The sequence below is a fragment of the Chanodichthys erythropterus genome, chromosome 3, assembly GCF_024489055.1.
Source record: "Chanodichthys erythropterus isolate Z2021 chromosome 3, ASM2448905v1, whole genome shotgun sequence".
NCBI classification, from domain to species: domain Eukaryota; kingdom Metazoa; phylum Chordata; class Actinopteri; order Cypriniformes; family Xenocyprididae; genus Chanodichthys; species Chanodichthys erythropterus.
Genome location: NC_090223.1, coordinates 30,672,188 through 30,692,400, shown reverse-complemented (window position 1 = coordinate 30,692,400; position 20,213 = coordinate 30,672,188). Strand labels below are relative to the sequence as shown.

The following is a 20,213-nucleotide window of genomic DNA, read 5'->3' as shown; positions in this document are numbered from 1 at the left end:
CTGGTTGTCGATGGCTCTCGCCCTCCCTCCTTCCCTCTCCTCGCCCTCCACCCCTTCCAGCTGGAGGAGCGGCGGCTCCCGCTCGCGTTCCTCGCACTCTTCTGCCCCGCTGCTGGCTCCGCCTCCTCCGGCGGCCTCCGATTCGCTCCCTCGTTCCTGCGGCGGGGTCGGGGGCGGAGGGCGTCCGGGAGGCAGAGGGGGAGGAGGCGGCTGAGGAGGACTATGGGGTCTGCTGGTCAAGTCTGAGAACAGCGATAGAGAGGAGAACCAGTACAGGAGGAGAGAGGGATGAGAATTAAATGTGACCAAAAATTATGAGAGTAATGACATTAAGATGCAAAGTTTGACAGCTATGACACATGCTAGTAATGGAATTAGTCAACACATTGCACAGACTGTTTACACCCGGCCTCCACTAAACAGCAGTAAAGAGTCATCGATTGATAAATCGCTGCTCATTCTTTACATAAGGACTCTTTGAAACATCTTCTAATCCTGAATCAGGTTTATATGGAGACAGAGCTCACTGTCTATAAATGTGTGACATTCAATAAAGATTACGATTAACGCCGGCTATAGTGAGCAAATGTTCAATGAAAGTGTTACCCTGAGACACACATTTCAGGATGGATGTGTGCAACTGAAACCCAGCTGTGAATGAGGAAGTTAAGCAGACAGATGTGCGCTGATGTGAACGGATGACCTGTCGCTACTCTTTTTCTGTCTTATTCTAACAAGCATCCTTGTGTGTTTCCCACAATTTGCTCTTTCATCTGCTGTCCCAGTCCTTATCAAATCAAAATGGAGCCTATTTACATTCGTAATACAGTTTCACGGTCTTATTATGCAAATGTAAAAAACCCAATGTTTTCTACATTTGCATAATTTGGGAAAACGCAGTAGCTCTGTACCTCAGGAATGATTTGCCTGATGACACACTTTGATGATCCAGTCCAGTCACGCTCTACATTTTCCTAATTTGAATATACCATTTCACTGGAAATATTTACACTATTACCAAAAGTTTGGGGTCAGTAAAATAAAAAAAAAAGAAACTAATACTTTTATTCAGCAAAGGCACATTAAATTGATCAAAAGTAACAGTAAAGACATTTGTCGTGTTACAAAAGATTTCAAATGAACGCTATTCTTTTGAATTTTCCATTCATCACAGAAAAAAAAAACTGGAGGGAAAAAAGTTTTCATAAAATTGTTAAGCAGCACAACTGTTTTCAAAATTGAAATAATTAAGATATGTTTGATCAAATCATCATATTAGAATGATTTCTGAAGGATCACAATAAATTACATTTTAAAATATATTCCAATAGAAATAGAAAATTGTAATATTTCACAATATGATACTTTTTACTGTTTTTTGATCAATAAATGCAGCCTTGGTGAGCAGAAGAGACTTCTATCAAAAACATCTTACCGCCCCCAAACTTTTGAACAGTACAGTAATTAACCGAAAGTTAAAATGGGTTGTTTTACATGACAATTTTCTTCCTTTTTCTGACACTTCGAGTCAAACAAGCTGTTTTTGGTACTCTACCTTTAATGTTTTTATGTGTAAATGACCTTTGTTATAATTGGCTAACACCCATGTACCGGCATGACCTTATTTCCTTCTTTCAGACCTTCTCTGTCTAACTCTCTCTGTTGAATCTGGTCTCACTTACACACAGTCAGAGATGGGGGTTGATGGAGAGTCGGGGTGGCGCGTGGTGATGACATCACAGACTGTGGGGCGGCTGCCTGCCCTTTCCCGGCCTGCGAAGATGACCCAACGACAAACAACAACAAAAACAGCCAATCAGAGCTCTGATATGCACTATGGGAAAGGCCAGAGGCTGAAGCAGGGCAACAGGAGGGAGAGTACAGTATGAATTAGTGTGTGACTGAAAATCAAAATGAAGGAAGGCAGTGGTGATGGAAGGGAAATCGGTTTGTCTGAAAGAAGTATGGAGGATAGTAGAAGAAAAAATGCAGTGATAGAAAAGAATAGATGGAGCATCTAGAGGAGATGTAAGATGGATCATTACGAGGAAATAGTGGGTAAGGTGAATGTTTTGAACATTTGGAGGAGGAGGAGGGGGGGGGGGGTCATATGTCATGTCAAGCACACAGAAATCACATTAGGAGACAATCATTGTCATAAAAAACAAAAGCAAAGCCATGCACAGCAGTCTCTGGCAGCAGCGATGGATCTGTGTGTGCGCGAGTAGTTGTAGCAGATGCTTGCACAAAGTGTCCTTTCAAAAGCATGCCGTGACAGGAAGTGATCTCACACACAGGGTGATCCCAAATTTAGTCATTTCTCAGTGACAGGTGCAAACAACTCATGCAGTGGCCATGTTGTTTATGAATACACACACATACACAAATACACATACTATCACTCTCCAGATTCATCCCACTCACATGACACACACAAGCTCGGTGCCAAAGACCGTGTGCGTCGCTAAAATCAACCCAGTATTCAAGAATCTAACTGACAGAAGCTAAACGCCTTCTAAGAAATCTTTCTTCTTTTTTCCCGTGGGCCCACAAGGATCTCCCCCAAAACAGCTGTTTAATGTAACATTTATGTCTTTATTAGGGCTGTCAATTGATTAAAATATTTTAGCATTGTTAATACAGTCACATTATTCTCAGAGTGTAATTCTCAAATGGTATCAAAATGCACAAGAAATGCAAACATATGATAAAATATGATATCATTTAATAATAAAACAACATGAAACACTTCATGGATGTGATGTCACATTTGTGAAGGTGCAGACTGGTGTACGTATTAACATTTCTATGTGATTCACTCATGGGTGATATATTTTACTTATTGAGAATCAATGATAATTGAATTTTACCGTACTACAAATGAAAATGACTTTACATTTGCAAAATATGTCATCTGGATTTCATTTATAAATAAATGACCTATAAAGAGGGTCTTGGTTTCTGCTATCCACCTTATTTTTCATGTAAGAGCGGGCGAAACCATTTCTAAATTGAATATGTCTGGCTTCCGGTCTCATCTGCTTCCAGTTATTTTTAGCTGTAGAAAACAACTTGTTATGATGCTTGATATTGCAAACTGCTATTTTTATTACCCAATTTTTTTTTTTATATTGAATTATAAACCAACGCAAATAGTTCCACCATTTACTGCACTTCCTTATTCTTCTAGTCATTGACTTATAGTGGTTAATGAATCAGAAGTGTCAAACATTCACAGAAAACAGTTTTCTTCTGCAGTGCAAAATAAGGTGGATAATGGCTGTTTCAATTAGCTTTCAAGTAGTTTTTAAAAATCACTCAGAACAGAATTAATAAAATAAGTTAAATTATATAAATGCTAATAACAATAGTAAAAAAAATGAACTGTTAAACATTTACTCGCAACAGTTAAATATGAAAACCCAATGTATAATCCAGTGTATCAATAAATACTGATGTAGTACAATGTATTTTTTTTTTTTTAATCTTCTATATTTGTGTGAAAAGAGACAGGTTCACCAGTACTGTGGATAGCCAATTCAAACAATTTTAACATCAGGATGAGAACATTTTGCTTTCAAAATATTAAGTAAAATGAAAATTGGGTTGGCCCCCATGCTGCTGATGTAATATGTCTATGATTAAGTATTTTTCTAAATTTTAAAATAAGTCTTAGATATATAGTCAGTGTATTTATATCAATTTTTTTAACCCAATCAACTGTTCTGAGGGAGATGCAAGTGGCACCTCTGATCGCTTACTGGCCCGTCATCTAAAAATGCAGAATTTCCCTGTTATCTATGCTCTGTTGTAAACTTTCACGCCTTAAAGCTGAGCCCAACCTTCCATACCTGGTTGCCGGACATTCGTGGCCCCCACAAAGCTGATGAGGGTGACATCAGAGGCGCCCCCAGATTCCAGGGGAATGGGGTGCACACGGAAATGCTCCAGCATGTCAAAAATGGACTGGAACCAGAGATGCTGCACACGACACTGTCCATCTTCGTTCAGGGAGAGACGCAAGTGCTTTGAGGAAAATGCCAGAGCAGAAGGAAGAGGTATTTATTTCTATTCATCAAGAATCCTGGACATTTAAGAAAAATAAAAATAAATTTATACTTTTATTCAACAGGGAAGCAATAAACTGATCACAAGTGACAGTAAAGACAATTATATTCAAAAAGATTTCCGTTTCAAATAAATGCTGTTCTTTTGATTATTCAAAGAATCCTTTTTTGTTTTCACCAAAAAATTAAACCTCACAACTGTTTTCAACATTGATAATAATAAGAAATGTTTCTTGAGCTTTTGATTTTTGAAGGATCATGCGATTGACTTTTCAGTAATGACTGCTTTGCATCACAGGAATAAATTACATGTTAATATATATTTAAAATATTGATCAAATAATTGCAGCACTAATAAGTACGGAGCCCCGAAAGGGACATGGTGATTGAAAAAAATATATTTAAAAACTTCTGCCTTCGCTCGCACAGCTTTTGCGTTCCCTCGCAAAGAACTCAAAAGTTTGGTGAGCAAATGCAAAGTAAAATATTTGTGAGAGAATGCAAAAGCATCAACACACAGTATAGTTTTTCATCTTTTAGGGGCTCTGTACATAAGAGAAATCTTACCAACCCCAAACCTTCTATACGTTAAATAAGAATTCCCACACATTTACCTTTGCTTTGCCCTGGAAGTTGAAGGTGAGGACATACTCCCCACGCCGTGTCTCACTCTGCCGCACAAGGAACACACCATGGCTGGCCATGCCACCTGCCAGCACTAGCTGGGCCGCCTTAAGACGAGAGAGTGTGCCGTGGAACCACTGACACTCACTCAGAGGATGTTCAACAGTCTCTGACACAGAACCCTCAGAGAACAGGAACGAACCTGAGAAAAACCAGAAAAAAACATGAATTGATCCATCATAAGTGTAAGAAATTCCATCCACATATTTTTACCTGAATTTTGGGATACTGCATAAAAAAAAGATGAATGCAAACACAAAGATGCAAATACAATTTCCAAAATGACTATAAAAAGTGTGCAAAAAAGTCATGTTACTAAATAATAATATGTTGGAACAGTATCATCGCACAGCATCTCTATTTACTTAAAGGTGCAGTGTGTAAAATTTAGGATAATCTATTGACAGAAATGCAATATAATATACATAACTATGTAGCATAAAGACCTTACATGATGAACCGTTGTGTTTTTATTACCTTAGAATGAGCCATTTCTATCTACATACACCGCAGGTCCCCCCTCCATGTCAAGACATCATTTTGCTCCAGCATGTTTCTACAGTAACCCTAAACCGAAAAACTGCTTTACAGAGCAGTGTTCATTGGTGTTGCATCATCACTATGTTGAATACGCAATGAAGTAGTAGTAGTTGTTGTCGTCTGGTTTATTAGAAGCAGACCATTCTTTGTTAGAAGTAAGAAGAAACCTCATTGCTTGACTGGCTACTCTGCGGTCTCAGTCAACGACATCTTTGTCTTTGTGTCCGTCACCATAGCTTCTCTAAAGTATAGGAGGGGTGAGCACGGCGCTGAGCCGTTGGTTGCAATTCGCAACCTCACTGCAAGATGCCTCTAAATTTACACACTGCACCTTCAACATCGCAATGAAATGATCTTTTCTTCCATATATATTTGATGTACATCTAAATGAAACAGATTATTGAAAACAAAATTGGTTCCACCAGTTGTTGATTGGATGGTGGCAGATTTGAATGCGAGCTTGCAACACTGGAATGGCAGTCCTCAAAGTGAAAGTGCAAACATAATTTAAATCACCATATTACATTTAATTTTGGTAGTATGATTATTCAAAGCATTTTAGAGAGGCATACCTAAAGTGGTTTTTAAAATAAGAAAACATTTCAGAATCCTGGATTATAATTCATCATGATTGTCCCAAAGCCTTGTTAATGTGCATAAAGACTTCATCCTAGTCTTTAAGGTTGTACATTTTAATATTAGTAACAGTGCTAATAGTATAAGTTAGATGCCAAAATATATTATAAATTCTTTAAATCTTAATTTATGATTCTGGATAATCTGGATTTTTAAAAATACATTTTAAAATTCACTGGTCGCCACCTACTGGCATAACAATGTAATACAATCTTTAGCGTAACATTAGTTTCAAAGGTCATTAACTCATTTCGATCGCTGCTGCAAAATCAGTGTTTATATCTGGCCAGGGTCTGGTTCTTTCCAGTGGTTCTTTCCATTTTACACTGGGATTATTTACCCCACATTGTTATGTTTTTGGGTCTGCGATATTCCCTTCAAAGCAAACAAACCAGCGCCTTTATTTGTTGCTTAGTGACGTTTGTGTTAAAGTAAGCCACAAATGTGCAGGTGCTGCTCAATTCGGCTATATTTAATATTTATATTGACTTATGAGTTGAGTATGTTCAATAAATTTGCGCAGATTACATAAACTTCACCAGCAAATTGTTGTGAAACATGACCCACCAAATTGCCTATTGATTTGACATTGTTACCCTCCACAATTGATATTTACCCCCATTTTACAGGTGTTCATTTCAAACATTTCAAACTCTGTCATTATGAAATTGCACAGAACATCTTGTGTGTGTAAAAGCAAATTACGTTGTGGTTTTGACAATATAGTATAGTAGAGCTCAACTAAAGTTGTATTGGTTGGAAAACGGTAATGTTAGTAGCATTATACAAGTTTTATTTAGAAAAGCATGTTTGATTCAGTGGAAATAACACTAACAAAGTTAAAATCAAAACAAGGCAGCCATGCCAGGTTTATTAACAGTCCCAATGGAATAAATTCAATGGAAAGGATTCCGGAAGAGAATACAATGCTGAATAAAGTCGTAGTTTTTGTTATTTTTGGACCAAAATGTATTTTTGATGCTTCAAAAACTTCTAACTAACCCACTGATGTCACATGGACTACTTTGATGATGTTTTTATTACCTTTCTGGACATGGACAGTCTACCGTACAAACACTTTCAATGGAGGGACAGAAAGCTCTCGGACTAAATCTAAAATATCTTAAACTGTGTTCTGAAGATGAACGGAGGTCTTACGGGTCTGAAACGACATGAGGGTGAGTCATTAATGACATAATTTTCATTTTTGGGTGAACTAACCCTTTAATATTATAGCTACAGTAACGTCTTGAATCTTCAGCTAGTCAGCTTGAGATCCTTTCCATCTAAACTGGTTATATATCTTAAGCCTAGTAGTGAATGTTTTATGAGCAGTGGGATAATCATATTCATCTGCAATCACGCAGAGCTGAAACACAACCAAAACAATGTTCTTCTGCAAAATTTATGTTTTTTTTTTTTTTTTTTTTTTTTTACATAGTGTACCTTTAAGTTACTTATAAGAAAGACAAAAAAAACCCTAAAACATATGCACGGATAAGTCATTAAAAATAAGAGCAATAAGATGCATTTAAAAAATAGATGGGGTGAATATTCATTTCATGCCGACTTTAATAAAATAGTGGCTTTTCCAGTGGCTAAAACTTCCTGAAAGTGATTATTTTGTTTTCTGAGCACATGGGATGGGAATTCTGCTTTATTTGCAAATTGTTTCCTCAATATTCCAGTTTTTCAATTAAATAAGCAACTCGGATGGAAACACTGACTTCTTTGTCTCATTTAATCATTAAATGTTTACAAAAGCATTAAAATGTTAACAGGATTAGGGTAATATAGACGTCATGTGTGTGTGTTTAGTGTAGTAAGGTACCTGTGGCATCAGGAGTTTCAGCAAAAGGTGTGCCAAGACCGGCTCCGCCCCCACTAAGCAGTCGACTGTCTGATTCGTCAAGAGGGGCACGGGGTGGTAACTCAGGAGGTAGAGGCTCCAGCTGGGGAGAACCACCAACTCCACCATAGCAAACTATAATGAAAACACATCAAACACCTGAAACATCACCATCTGTAGTTACTGTTAAATAGCTGTATTCATTCATTTGTTCACTGCAAAATATGAATATTTCAATTCCAGATCAGATGTTTTTAATACTTGTGTTAATCACATAACCACCAGTTTTTCACCAGATTTGTGGGCTCATTCTAACAGACATCATGTAAGTAAGCACATGTCCCATTACACATACTGTCCTGAATGCAGCTGACCACATCATGGTGACATCATCTCCAAACGCTTACCTTGAGACAGGCGGTCGCTGAATTCTGGCGTTACGCTGAGGTCGGTGAGAGCACTGCCACACACGCCCTCAACATCCTCTTGTTCACTGATGAGAAGGGTCAACGAGTACATTTGAGATCATTGCTGAGCTTTGATTGTCACATGGTGTCTTGCACGTAAGCAAGCTACTAAAAACGATCTCATAATAACCTTTCCATACACAAAGTGCTTTCTCTTTTTAATGATTCGAAACATAAAGACCTACCTCAAACAAATGGCGTTTCTGATGTCACTGAGCCAAGCTCTCATCTGAACCGCATCTCTGGTCTCGATCACGTACTGCGCCTGACCTTCCAACTGAGAAAAACAAGAAGAGATCAAATGTGCAGATGTTCAACGTGTACAGTTTTCAATGATTAGGATCTTTGGACGGGTGCAACAACACAGGATGCAACTAAATGCAAAGTGAACTACAATTACAGCTATGAATAAATTCTTTAAAATTCACCAAAGTTGTTTATTAGATTACATCTATATACAAAGTTATTTAGTGATTGTGACCATTAGTCATGCATGAGATTCATTAAGTGTGTTTTTAATTCATTTACAACATATCTGTTTCATTCTGTAATTTATCTATATAACAGATCAGGAAGGGACAACAAAGATCTACAAGTATGGCATGCATACTGATTAAAGGTGCCCTAGAATTAAAAATTTAATTTATCTTGGCATAGTTGAATAACAAGAGTTCAATACATGGAAAAGACATACAGTGAGTCTTAAACTCCATTGTTTCCTCCTTCTTATATAAATCTCATTTGTTTAAAAGACCTCCGAAGAACAGGCGAATCTCAACATAACACCGACTGTTACGTAACAGTCGGGATCATTAATATGTACGCCCCCAATATTTGCATAATGCCAGCCCATGTTCAAGGCATTACACAAGGGCAGCCAGTATTAACGTCTGGATCTGTGCACAGGTGAATCATCAGACTAGGTAAGCAAGCAAGGACAACAGCAAAAAATGGCAGATGGAGTGATAATAACTGACATGATCCATGATATCATGATATTTTTAGTAATATTTGTGAATTGTCTTTCTAAATGTTTTGTTAGCATGTTGCTAATGTACTGTTAAATGTGGTCAAAGTTACCATCGTTTATTACTGTATTCACGGAGACAAGAGCTGTCGCCATTTTCATTTTTAAACATGCAGTCTGTATAATTCATAAACACAACTTCATTCTTTATAAATCTCTCCAACAGTGTGTAATGGTAGCTTTAGCCACAGAGCACTATCAAACTCATTCAGAATCAAATGGAAACATCCAAATAAATACCATACTTACGCGATTAGACGTTGCATAACGAACACTTTGTAAAGATCCATTTTGAGGGTTACATTAGCTGTGTGAACTTTGTTTATGCTGTTTAAGGCAAGCGCGAGCATGAGAATTTAAAGGGGCCGCAGCCTGAATTGGTGCATATTTAATGATGCCCCAAAATAGGCAGTTAAAAAAAATTAATAAAAAAAATCTATGGGGTATTTTGAGCTGAAACTTCACAGACACATTCAGGGGACACCTTAGACTTATATTAAATCTTTTGAAAAGACATTCTACGGCACCTTTAATGATACATCAGATGACAGTGGCAACAATGTCTTTGATACATATGCAAGTAAAGTTAGGGTAAAGTTCTTGCATCCTTATTACAGATTTGACTAACTACTAAAGACAAAAATAGAGGTGTCCTGACGTACCTGTAGAAGGAAGGTGTTCTCTTTGTCTGGCACCTCTATAGCTGTAGTGCTCCTCACGTCAACAATAGAGCCGCATGGGACAGTCAGTCTGGGCTTGGAGGACTGGAAGTATTCAAAATAAGTATGTCAAAATATAAAGATTATTTATAACTTAAACTAGTCAGCTGGTACTTTAATATAATGTATCATTATTATTTATAATATTCTTGACTAATAATACTAATACAAATAATTAAATAAATATACAGTACCGTTCAAAATTTTGAGGTCAGAGATATTTTTTTTAAAGAATACTTTTATTTAGCAGGGACACATTAAACTGGACAACAGGAATAAGTTGCATTTTAAAATATATTCAAATAGAAAACTTATTGAAAAAACATTTCTCAAAACTGTTTTACTGTATTTTTGATCAAATAAATGGTGAGCACAGCAGACTTTCAAAAACATTAAAACATCTCACCGACCCCTAACTTTTGAACGATAGCACATATATAAAATATGTGTCAATAAAAATTTCCACACAATTTACATTCAGCAGAAATCCAGTCACTTACTTTAGGCGGGATGTAAAACTCCAGGAAATACTCCAGCCCTCCATCCCCTCCATCCTTATCTCGTTCTTTCAGAACTAGACGGCACTTGTGCCAACGCATGCCCCGTCCGCTTGCAGCTCCCCCGGTGGCCGCGGGATGCCCTGACAGTGTGCTGTCCGTGCCGTGGTGCAGCAGTCCAAAGGAAAAGCCTGGGAAACCATGAGTGCTGGCGAACTCATCTGAAGACGAGCACACGGTCACACCACCCTCCCGTACCAGCCTGCCCATCTTCCTGGGGGCGCTGATGCTGCTTGGTGGTAGTGCCGAGGGGGACACGGCAGATGAAGGTGGAGCTGCGGCGGACAGATTCGGCGGCGGTGAGCGAGACAGACGCAGTTTCTCCAACCGGTGACTCCATTTCTCCTTCTCCCCATCGCCGTTGCTCCTCCGCCAGTCACGGGCCTCGGAAAGCGAAAGGGAGGTGGCGCTACTGGAGGATGATGGGGGCAACGAAGAGGATGATGAGTGAGGTAGGGAAAGGGGAAGGGAGAGAGACACAGGGAGAGAAGCGGGAACACCCTGCGAGCCGGAGTTCCTCTTGCCATCTTGAAGGCCTGTAGTGTAGCTGTAACTGGAAGGAAGAGGGTTGACGTTACCCACGCTGCAGTTCTGAGGGGAATCGCTGGAGGAGCTGCGCCAGTGCAAGATGCCTCGCACGCTACCCCTGACACTGCGGCCCACGCTGCGCAGAGAGAACCGCTTTTTTAGTTTATTTTTGGAGTTACCCCCAATGGGTGTCCCATTACCTTTTGAACCAGAAGTTGCTGGTGTGCCAGAGGGGTTGGGGCATGTCGGAGTCTGGCTGAGATCGGCTCTTTCTGAGGTCAACTCACTCTCGCCCTCATCGTCCCTTCCTACTACGTCCGTCTCCACCTCCTCTCCAGCCACGGGCCCCGCCCAGCTGTCCTCCTCTTCCTCCAGGTCATTGTAGCCAGATGGATTGTGTTTGACTACAATTCCCCTCTCCTCCCTCCGCCCATTATTCCCACCCATAGAGGAAGAGCACGATGAAGAAGAGGATGGTGGGAGAATCTGCGTATGGGCATACAAATCCTGAAACGCTCCTGTATTCTGGAATCGTTCCATGCCGCGGCCCTCCTGGGTCAAGATCGGTTTGGGCATAGCCCGTGTGTGAGTGGGCGGGCAGGGGGTGGCGGCCTCTGGTGGCAGCAGGGACGGAGATGCTGCGTCCTCCTCCAGCGACATAATGTCCGATTGGGCGACCCAGTTCACTGTTCCTTCCCTACCGACTCCTGTCCCCTCGAGCTCGCTCTCGAAATGACGAACAAATCTGTCAGTGAAGCGGCGGCAAAAAGCAGCAGCTGAATCAGGGGAGTAATGCGGGTTCTCCTGCAGGAAGGCCCGGAAATGGCGGGCGAAGTCACCGGCAGCAACCCGGGCATGGAGCTCACAGAACTCGGTCCAACTAAGGCAGGGAGATGGAGATGGTGTGGGTGTGTCAGACAATGATGACAAGGGCTGACTGACAGGAGCTGGAGGAGGCAAAGGTGGGGGTCTTGTGGAGAGGGGCAACAATGATGGAGATGGAGGAGAAGGCGATGGAGACGGGGACGGCGGAAGGGGAGATGAATTAGCTGCAGCTCGCGGGCTGGGCGGGGTTAAGAGGGAGCCGTTCATGACTGACTAATAAGTGGGCAATTGAAGACCAAACGATCATCAAAGACGTCAGGATCGTTGTGATCTACGTGTGTATGGGGAATGCGAAATCTGTTCATCGGGCTACGGTTTTACAATTGACATGAATTCAGAAAAACTGACTGAAAAATGTGGCCTGACAATGACTAGTAATTGTCTTCCCCATTTAAAAAAAAAAAAAAAAAAGAAAAATATTTGACTCAATTTGTCAATGTTTGGTGCTCTAAAATAGCTCACATTCTACACAAAATAATATGTGTAAATGTAAGTATGGCGAGTAACACTAAACATGTCAAAGCAGCAGGCTGAGCTGATGTTAGTTCTCAGGTGGTCTCCAGTTTTAAGGCTTTGAGAGGATCCTGCGGTAGGGATTTGTGACCTAAATGATGAATAAATAGAGAAAAAAATAGGTAAATTATTTTTTAAAATAAGTCATTTTCGACTAATCGTAATAATAAATAATAATTACAATACAGTCTTAACAAAAACAGACCATTCAAATATAGAAATTGTAACAATATTGTAGTTAAAGGGATGGTTTATTCTAAAATGGAAATTCTGTCACTCTCATGGTGTTACAAGGAGATTGCAGAATGACAACTTGTCATTCTTGTCAAAAGTGAATATAAAACGAGGCTGAAAACATCTCTATTTGTAGTCCACGGAAGAAAGTCATACAGGTTTGGAAACATCAGAAAGTGAATAAATGATTAGAGATTTTAAATATACATTATACTGTGACATTTCTAAGTTTTAACTGTCATGCATGAAGCATGAATGCAAGCGTTGTTTTCCTTTGAGTTGTGAGACCCAAAAATCCACCTGATATCTGAAGAACGCTAATTTTGTTTTTCAATTATTTTATTATTGAACCATATAGAAGCAAGAAATGGAGCTTCGTGAGCATTTGAACTCAAACTAATCGAAACCAAGCCACTGATATGAAACCGGTTTAGACGATTTACATGAGCGGAAGATGTAGAAATGATGCTCATAAGCCCCGATGATAACTCACCATCTTCAGGCCAGTGTGTAACTCGAAGCCGGTGCAGTTAGCTATAAAGAAAAACACATAAAGCGTAAAGGCCTGTCAGTTGGAGTTACAATAAAATCATGCGATATGGGAAAACATACAAGGTCTAACAACACGTTTCGCCTAGTTAGCTGTCTGACATAAGTTTGTCATAATACGCTCTCACGCTGATGTCAACACACCAAGCTAACTCGGGCTAGCCAGTTAACTTTAGCTCATAAAAACGCTGGCTAGTTTGCTAACAATCTTATGCAATAGAAAATAAAACGTTACATTAACTCACCTTTTTGCACAAAAGACGCAATTTGTTCGCTGGCGTGAGTGAAATTGGAAAAAGTTTAAGTGCAAATATTGAACTAGCCTGGTGCTAACTAGCTAACCCAGCACTGCTAATAAATTATCAAGTTTGAGCTGCTGGTCAGCTAGCTGGCTGTATTGCTAAGCAGGCAGTTTGTCTGCCAGTGTTAACACTAACATTCATTCCTCTCCGTCTTGCTGTCCCCTGTTGATGCTAAACTTATTGATGAATCATATGGTATCTATTTATTCATAAAGGCTTTGCAACTGCTCTTGTTGCAGGTATATGAATATTTCTCTCTGCCTGCTGTCCCAATCAGTCTCTCGCGATATAGTGGGAGAGGGTGTAGGTTGGGGGGACAGGGAGAGTAGGAGAAGGGGGATTTTCAATGAGAGGAAAAATCTGAGGAAGAGGGATGTGCACTTTTTGGAGGAGCCACATTGGATAGTTGTGAAAAAAATGATGTTGCTCTGTCTGATGGCTGAGTCATATGTTTGGAGGCTGTAATACACTGAACTTGAGGTTGTTTCTTGATTATTCTAGTGGGAGAATCTGTGCTCACTGAAAGCCGGGGATTGGAAAATGAGAAATGCTATGTGAAAAATGTATAAAATAATAACACTTGAGCCCATAATATTTTCATAAAGTACATATTGTGAGTTAAAAATATATAGAATTTTTCTATATATGAGGAAAAAATCCTCATAACATTCAAGATGATTTATAACAGCTGTGATCGTGTAATTCCTGTTTGATTGTTCTTGTCTCCGGAACTCTCTGAATCTTCCTGAATCTCTGGTCAGTACGAGTGAAAGGCACAAGTACTGCTTGCAAATAGCATTATAGAGATGAGCAGTGATTATAAACAGCCAGCTGCACATTTTCTAAAATGTTCAAAAGTGACTTGTAAATAATAATAATAACTAAAATCCTAGGTTGGATTGTAAAAATAATTGTTCACCAATGGAATTGTAGCACTTAAGAATGATGGGTTAATTCATTGGGTTAAAACACAACAAATCTTTCAAGAAAATGTCATAGATGGTCTCATAATTATGAGAAACTATGGCATCAAGTTTGAACTGCCTGTCAACCCGTTAGATGAGGTACAGGACTGTGCAAACGAAGAAAATTGTATTTTATTTTCCTCCAAAATTTCCTAGTTGTAACTGTCCTGCAAAAGACATATTGGGGCTGTTTGCTTCCACTCCCCCTTTCACGTCCTGTGTATTCAGTCTGTGTACCCAAAAAATTTGCAGGAAAACGTCAATAGAATATTCTGTTTGTTTTTGTTTACATCAAAGAGGCAAGGAATTTGCTCTCCAAAGAGCAATAAAGCACAAATAAACATTCATTTAATGACTTAAGTAGTATAGTACTACAAATACTTTCTTCTCCTCACACAGTGAACATTTCAGTCTCCCAGCTGAGTAGCACAAAAGCATCCACTACTCAGATACTGACAACCATACTTGAATAAATGTACAGATGCCTTACATCGAAATGACATTACAAGTTACAAGTCACCAATTCCAATATGACCTGAGTAAAAGTCTTAGAGTATCTGATTAAAACAATATACTTAAGTATATGGGCTCAAAGATGCACTAGTTCTCGACACCTGAGAGACATGCCGGTGAAAAAATAAAAAAATAAAAATATAATAAAATATGTCCTCATCTCATAAATCAAACATCTGCGATTAAGAAACTACCTGCTAATGCACTCGCATTCACATAAAGTATCCTTGCTGACAAGTTTGGGTGAGTAAAGGCAAAATGCACAAGATATAGTACCTTCAAATCCCTCAGATGGCGATATCGCTTCTTTATAGCAGAAACAAACTGCTGCAGAAAAAGTTAGGCGCTGTGTAACTGCATTACTCATCGCAAATGTATTGGAGTAAAAAGTACATACTTGTTCAAAAATGTAGTCAAGATAGAGAGTAAAAGTTGCTAATATCTTTACTACAAAGTAGCCAAAAAGATACTTAAGTACAGTTACTAAATTACATTTACATTTACATTTACATTTACATTTACATTTACATTTATGCATTTATACATTTATACATTTACTCAAGTACTTTACACCTCTGCCACTACTTTAAAATACCATATTCTTTAGGCATAGTTTATGATGATGAGCTTGTATCATTGAGTTCACTGTACAATGAGTGAACTCAATGAGAATTTTTGCCTAATTTATACCTATGTAAGTGCATCATTGTTAAATTCTACCAATACATCGGTAAACAGTTAATTATTTTTAACCTAGGATTTTTATTGTTGTTGATGTTATATAATATTATTATTTACAAATCACTTTTGATCAGTCTGGAAAATGTGCAGCTTGCTGCTAATATTCACTGTTCATCTGTATTTGTATTTGCGCTTTTGTCTCGTTATGGCCAGAGGTCCAGAAAGATTCAGGTAATTTGAGAACAGAGCAACAGGAATTACATGCAACAAATGAGCACAGCTGTTTTAAATCCTCTTGAGTACAACATTTACCCTCTTGAATGTTATGAGGATTTTTTGCAGTTAGGAATGAATTGATTTGTTTTAACTCTGATATTGTGCTGAGTTATCACTAATACAAAACTAATACATATCTTAATACATAAAATACAACATCCCCATGGCAATAAAGAGCATCAGATCTTTTCCCCATTTATTTTTATTCCAAAGACAAATGCTAATGTTTGTACAGAGACTGTATTTTTTACATTTTCAATCCCTCCCCAACCAAAGCAGGCAAACAGGCTGTCTTAGAGGATGTTAATTAAACAGTAATAGTACAACATGTAATGAAAATAAAGAACAATAACAGTAGTAAAAATTACATTTTAAAATTAAATAATGACAATGTAAAAAAAAAAAAAAAAAAAAAAAAAATGGATGGGTGGGTGGTAGCTGGATACCACAATCAAAGGTGTAAGAAAGTACATTTATGGCAGAAAAATATAATAATAATAATAAGGGTTGCCAGACATAAGAAAAGTTATGAGAACCTCTAATTGATTTTGTTCCTTTACCAAGTGTAAAAAAACATCAGATTTAATTAACAAACTGAACTGAAATGTTTGTTGCCTGTATTGATAAATACAGTCTTTAAATTATTATACGAAATTTAAAATGCTATTGTCTCTAATATAAAGCCGGCTTTGCGTGCAATTATAAGTAGTGAAATTACAAGTAACCATATTTTGTAATGGATAAGTAATCACTCAAGCGTTTCAGTTTGAGATATTTTCCCTATTCTCTCTTTCACTTTCATTTAGTGCCCTCTATTGACTACGGCTTAACATAACAAAATATTATATAACAAGACATTTTTACATTTAAGAATAAAATGACAAACTAGGCAAGCAACAGTTCTCATGAAAAACATTATATAACAAAATTACAACATTTGATCTCAAACTGTTCTTGTGTGTGATATATTTCACGTTTAAATAAGCCAGTAACGTTATATTTCACCGGGATTTATGGATGTCACTCATTTCAGACATATCAGTGACTGAACATTTAATCTGGATGATAAGGATATAATAATACCTTGCTGGAAAATCCACAAAATAATGCAGGATTCATCACTCGCCAAATGTTTTCATTTTTTATGACTGACTCGCAAAAATAAATCCATACTAGGTTTTAGTTACAGTCAATGACTCAATGTTAATAAAATATATAGTCGAATATTTATGTTTAAACCAGTTTTTACTACTTTAATTACTAGAAACTAAGCGAATGCTCCAGAAAGCGCATGAATAGAAGAGCATGGGCGGAACTGTTTGTGTTTGCCGCCTTTCATTGGCCAGCGCAGCACGAGCGTTCGAGAACTGTTCAGAACATGCGAGCGTGTGGCGGTTCCTGCATATAAACAGCAGCGCAGCTTGGAACGTCAGTGCTTCTACAGAACTTACTTCAGTTACGACGAAAAGAACGAAAGTGACGACAGCTTTCGAATCTGTTGAAGAAGTTACAGTACTTCCACTACTACAGCATTTTAAAGTAAGCATACTTTTATTATTCTTGTTTCGTTTTTATTTCACTTACTATTAATTGTGTACCTGCTGTTTCGTCTCAAAGATCAATTAAATCTCTTTCCATTACCAATATTGGTACTCGTAACTCTGTAAACATAATTAACAGTAATTAACGTTATTATAAGATGATTAAAATTGTATTTACATGTATAGATATGTGTTTATTAAGTCTAGAAGTTTCCTGAGACGTTCCTGTTTCATATTACTATTAATGTATGTACAATTTTTAAATGTTTATGTAGTAATTTACATAATTTCTGTTTTCTTATAGTAAACTGTTAACTACCTGTGGGGGAAAACTAAGATGTCATCAGCAAAAGGAGTAGCTATTGGGATTGACCTGGGCACCACCTACTCCTGTGTGGGGGTGTTTCAGCATGGAAAGGTGGAGATCATTGCCAATGACCAGGGGAACAGAACAACACCCAGCTATGTTGCCTTCACAGACACAGAGAGGCTCATTGGAGATGCAGCTAAAAACCAGGTGGCCATGAACCCCAACAACACTGTGTTTGATGCCAAGAGGCTGATTGGCAGGAAGTTTGATGACCCAGTTGTGCAGTCGGACATGAAGCACTGGTCCTTCAAAGTGGTCAGTGATGGAGGAAAGCCAAAAGTTCAAGTCGAATACAAAGGAGAAAACAAGACATTTAATCCTGAAGAAATTTCCTCAATGGTCCTGGTGAAGATGAAGGAGATTGCTGAAGCTTATCTGGGGCAGAAGGTGGCAAACGCAGTTATCACAGTTCCTGCCTATTTCAATGACTCCCAGAGGCAAGCCACTAAAGACGCCGGAGTAATCGCTGGGCTCAACGTCCTCAGAATCATCAACGAGCCCACAGCTGCAGCCATCGCCTACGGCCTTGACAAAGGCAAAGCAGCAGAACGCAACGTCCTGATCTTTGACCTGGGTGGAGGCACCTTTGACGTGTCCATCCTGACCATTGAAGACGGCATCTTTGAGGTGAAGGCCACAGCCGGAGACACTCATCTGGGTGGCGAGGACTTTGACAACCGCATGGTGAATCACTTTGTAGAGGAATTCAAGAGGAAGCACAAGAAGGACATCAGTCAGAACAAGAGGGCACTGAGGAGGCTGCGTACAGCGTGTGAGCGAGCCAAGAGGACCCTCTCCTCCAGCTCTCAGGCCAGCCTTGAGATCGACTCGCTGTACGAGGGCATCGACTTCTACACGTCCATCACCAGAGCGCGCTTTGAGGAGATGTGCTCAGACCTCTTCAGGGGAACACTGGAGCCTGTGGAGAAAGCCCTGAGAGACGCCAAGATGGACAAGTCTCAGATCCATGACATCGTTCTGGTTGGTGGATCAACAAGAATCCCAAAGATCCAGAAGCTTCTGCAGGACTTCTTCAACGGCAGGGACTTGAACAAGAGCATCAACCCAGATGAGGCAGTGGCTTACGGTGCAGCGGTGCAAGCCGCCATCCTCATGGGTGACACATCTGGAAATGTCCAGGACCTGCTGCTGCTGGATGTGGCTCCTCTGTCCCTGGGTATTGAAACCGCCGGTGGAGTCATGACGGCCCTCATCAAACGCAACACCACCATCCCCACCAAACAGACCCAGACCTTCACCACCTACTCTGACAACCAGCCCGGTGTCCTGATCCAGGTGTACGAGGGAGAGAGGGCCATGACTAAAGACAACAACCTGCTGGGTAAATTTGAGCTGACAGGAATTCCACCTGCACCACGTGGAGTCCCGCAGATTGAAGTGACCTTTGACATCGACGCCAACGGAATCCTAAATGTGTCCGCGGTGGACAAAAGCACCGGAAAAGAGAACAAGATCACCATCACCAATGACAAGGGCAGACTGAGCAAAGAGGACATTGAGAGAATGGTGCAGGAAGCAGATCAGTACAAAGCTGAAGATGATCTGCAAAGAGAGAAGATTGCTGCCAAAAACTCCCTGGAGTCTTACGCCTTCAACATGAAGAACAGTGTGGAAGATGAGAACCTGAAAGGCAAGATCAGCGAGGATGACAAGAAGAAAGTTATTGAGAAATGTAACGACGCCATCAGCTGGCTAGAGAACAACCAGCTGGCTGATAAGGAGGAGTATGAACATCAGCTGAAGGAGCTGGAGAAAGTCTGCAACCCAATCATCACTAAGCTTTATCAGGGAGGGATGCCAGCTGGAGGCTGTGGAGCTCAGGCACGTGGAGGATCAGGGGCCGGTCCTCAGGGACCCACTATTGAAGAGGTGGATTAGGTGTGAGATGGGCAAGGTGAATGATTGTTTTTGCTCAAGTTCCTTTGTAATTCCATTTACATCATTTTTGGACCATTTATTTGGACGTTGTTGTGGAGCACTACGGATTTTCTGTGTTACTGTATGCTGCATTTATGATGTTTTTTTTTTTTTTTTTTTTTTTTTTGAGTAAATATTTTTGAGATATTGTTGAAGAGATTGAGAAGACTGTATATGAAATATGCATTTTTGTTTGGAATACCTTCTCTGTTAAAGTACATGTTAATGTATAAGAATGCTAACTTTATTTAATGTCTCGTCTGCATGTTAAGAAATGAATCGAAAGTGTTCAACATTCTGACTGTTGAAATGTGTTTATTACGGCATTAATGTTGTGCCATATTCCATATGAAACAGTTCATTGAGACTGTT

General features: G+C 39.3%; 2 protein-coding genes across 2 annotated transcripts; one reads left to right on the top strand and one right to left on the bottom strand.

The window, feature by feature from the left end:
- Nucleotides 1-81: 81 nt before the first annotated feature.
- On the bottom strand, nucleotides 82-13,977 carry sh2b1 (SH2B adaptor protein 1). Its single transcript, XM_067381726.1, has 11 exons — nucleotides 13,501-13,977; nucleotides 13,200-13,240; nucleotides 10,490-12,563; nucleotides 9,933-10,034; nucleotides 8,429-8,520; nucleotides 8,184-8,269; nucleotides 7,759-7,911; nucleotides 4,682-4,893; nucleotides 3,852-4,026; nucleotides 1,683-1,773; nucleotides 82-242 (listed from the first exon to the last, which is right to left on the bottom strand). The coding sequence occupies exons 3-11, from the start codon at nucleotides 12,164-12,166 to the stop codon at nucleotides 221-223; spliced, it is 2,610 nt and encodes an 869-aa protein (XP_067237827.1). The 5' UTR covers nucleotides 12,167-12,563; nucleotides 13,200-13,240; nucleotides 13,501-13,977; the 3' UTR covers nucleotides 82-220.
- Nucleotides 13,978-17,393: 3,416 nt separating this feature from the next.
- Nucleotides 17,394-20,089, top strand: LOC137010905 (heat shock 70 kDa protein-like). The gene is made up of 2 exons (XM_067373344.1): nucleotides 17,394-17,531; nucleotides 17,838-20,089. The coding sequence occupies exon 2, from the start codon at nucleotides 17,871-17,873 to the stop codon at nucleotides 19,800-19,802; it is 1,932 nt and encodes a 643-aa protein (XP_067229445.1). The 5' UTR covers nucleotides 17,394-17,531; nucleotides 17,838-17,870; the 3' UTR covers nucleotides 19,803-20,089.
- Nucleotides 20,090-20,213: the final 124 nt, after the last annotated feature.